The sequence below is a fragment of the Saprolegnia parasitica genome (genome assembly GCF_000151545.1).
Source record: "Saprolegnia parasitica CBS 223.65 unplaced genomic scaffold supercont2.1155, whole genome shotgun sequence".
Classification (NCBI taxonomy): domain Eukaryota; phylum Oomycota; class Saprolegniomycetes; order Saprolegniales; family Saprolegniaceae; genus Saprolegnia; species Saprolegnia parasitica.
The window spans coordinates 1-2,349 of record NW_012157549.1 but is presented as its reverse complement, the minus strand read 5'-3'; the positions used below and the strand labels follow the sequence as shown (position 1 = coordinate 2,349).

The following is a 2,349-nucleotide window of genomic DNA, read 5'->3' as shown; positions in this document are numbered from 1 at the left end:
CGAGATCGGGTATAGCAGGTCCGAGTCGATGCCGACGATCGAAACGGGCAGGTCGCGCAGCGTCGCCAAGGCGGCGTCGACGCCGCCACGCCCGCGCCCGACGTCGTGCGTGTCCATCGATTTCGTGACCGCCACGTACGCGTTGGCGTCAAAGCGCGTGAGAAACTTGTCGCCTTGGTAGTCGAGGTACGACTGCACGGCGAAGCGGCCGTCGGGGTGCGTCTCGCGACCGTAGCGTTCGGCGTACACGCGGTGCGTGCGGTACGTGAGCATGGCCATTTGGCGAGCGATGGCGAGGCCATCGTTTGGCGGGCGCGATGGGTCGTAGTGGCCACCGCAGTACAGCGGATCCTACACCCCTGGACTGAGCTTCTTCGTATATAGTACTAGAGGGCCGTACCCGGTAGATGGCTTGGCGCTGGACTTCGCTCATGCCAATCTGCCACGCGGTATGGCGGGAGCCGCACGCGATGACGCCGAGGCGCTGGACAAGTCCCTTCCCGAGGAAGCCCCACTCGAGGGCTTGCATACCACCAAGGGACCCGCCAATGACAGCGGCAATCTAAGACAGACAAGCGTGAGCATATACATCGTCCTCGCCGCGCAGGACCTTCTTGGCGCCAATCTCGTCGCGGACGAGGCGCAAGTGCAGTCCGACGCTGTCGCGGATCGTCGTGAGCGGAAATGATGATCCGTACGGGCGCTGGGTGGACGGGTTGACGGACGTCGGTCCAGTTGTGCCGTAGCACGAGCCGAGAAAGTTCGCGCACACAACGTGGTACTTGGCCGTGTCAAAGGGCTTGCCGTCGCCAAGGAGGCTGCCCCACCAAGTGTCGAGCGCCGCGTTGCCCGTGAGCGCATGGCACACGACGAGCACGTTGTCCCGCGCAGCGTTGAGCTCGCCAAACGTCTTGTAGTTGACGGTCACATCCTGCAGCGTCACGCCGCTCTCGAGCGTGAATGATGGGACGTGGAAGACTTGCTTGCTCGCCTCCATGAGACCGTACTCGTCCTCCATGAGGACCGCATCGGCCGTCGCCGTCGACGCGTGGAAGCTCCGGACGAGTGGGCGCAGGCGACGGGCCAACGTTAACGTGCGCATCGTCGAAGGCACAATCAGAACTGCACTTGACACGCATTGGGCTAAAAACCGGATTTCTTATCCCCCCAATATCCGGACAAGACCGTTTCGTTGCATGCGTTTCACCCTCGTGCTGGGATCGCAAAGTGCAATGTGACAATATCCATGTACATTTTAAGTCGAAATTTGCGAATTAAAGTGCACATTTGAGTGAAAATGAGGCGCGAATACTACTAGCAACGTCGCAGCTATGTCGAAGAATGGAATCCCGGACCGTTTATTCCCTTGGCGGCGAGCACGAAGATCGTCGAGACGACAAAAGTAGCCTGGGAAACAGCTGATAGCCGATGCGCAATGACCCAAGATATCTTTATGGCTGTAAAGCCATGCGCTGCCCGTGCGGCCGAATGGCTTGTGCCTGCAGTAGGATAACACGCAATGGATCTGGTGGTGATGGGGCTGCTCTGGCGTGCCGCGGTCAACACGACAAAGGTGTTAAATTGCAACCCAAGGCTACGCATGGCGCGTCATCGATTGTAGTACTGCCGGTGGAAGACGACGTAAACCGAGAGCACATCCGTGTAGCCAAGTACGTGCGCCTTCAAATCGAATGGCACCGATTGGAGCGCCACCGTGCGGCTCTGAACCATGTCCGAGACCAGTCGCAGCACGAGGTCCAGCGCCACGCCGGCGCTAGTGGTCGCAACATTGCACACAGAAAGCTCCATTGTGGTTCGTACCCATCGGATGCAAGGATGTCTGTCATGCCTTCGAGGCTCACGCGCTGGTGTCTGGCGTGCGCCTCAAACAAGTCGCGCACGCGCACCACGTCGTCGCCCAGGATGTCGAGCAGCTCCACGACGTAGGCAAGGGGAATCGTTGGCGTCTTTCATTCGCGTTGAGGTCCGTTCTACTACAATGTACGAGGACATACCATCTCGTTTGGTCGAGCCTCGTCGTCGTCGTCGTTGTCTGTTGATGCCATCACGATCCTTTTTTTTATAAGTCAGCAAGACGTACTGCGCTGGGCGGCCGGGTGCTGGGAACAGTCGTCGAAGGGGTCGACTACATACAATGTGTCATGCGAAACGATGACAATATTGAGCATAGAGACGGTGATCGAGGTAGTTGTCACGTTGGACCATGATGGTCGCCGGCAACGTCACGTACTTTTGCGCGCGTACAACCACGATGCGGCTCGCAAGAATGCGCCGGACCCCTTTCCTAGTCCAGGGGCATGCTAGTTGACAGGAGCTATTGGCGAGACC

The 2,349-nt window shown here is 58.8% G+C and overlaps 2 protein-coding genes across 2 annotated transcripts; both read right to left on the bottom strand.

The window, feature by feature from the left end:
* Positions 1-36: 36 nt before the first annotated feature.
* Positions 37-1,102, bottom strand: SPRG_18377 (homoserine O-acetyltransferase; the record flags this gene model as incomplete). The annotated part of the gene is made up of 3 exons (XM_012357815.1): positions 37-351; positions 401-562; positions 611-1,102. Coding segments are annotated over 3 exons (969 nt in total), but the record flags the coding sequence as incomplete, so codon positions are not given.
* A 457-nt stretch (positions 1,103-1,559) lies between these two features.
* On the bottom strand, positions 1,560-2,349 carry SPRG_18375 (hypothetical protein). The gene is made up of 5 exons (XM_012357814.1): positions 2,196-2,349; positions 2,102-2,146; positions 2,016-2,053; positions 1,822-1,967; positions 1,560-1,774 (listed from the first exon to the last, which is right to left on the bottom strand). The coding sequence occupies exons 1-5, from the start codon at positions 2,224-2,226 to the stop codon at positions 1,609-1,611; spliced, it is 426 nt and encodes a 141-aa protein (XP_012213204.1). The 5' UTR covers positions 2,227-2,349; the 3' UTR covers positions 1,560-1,608.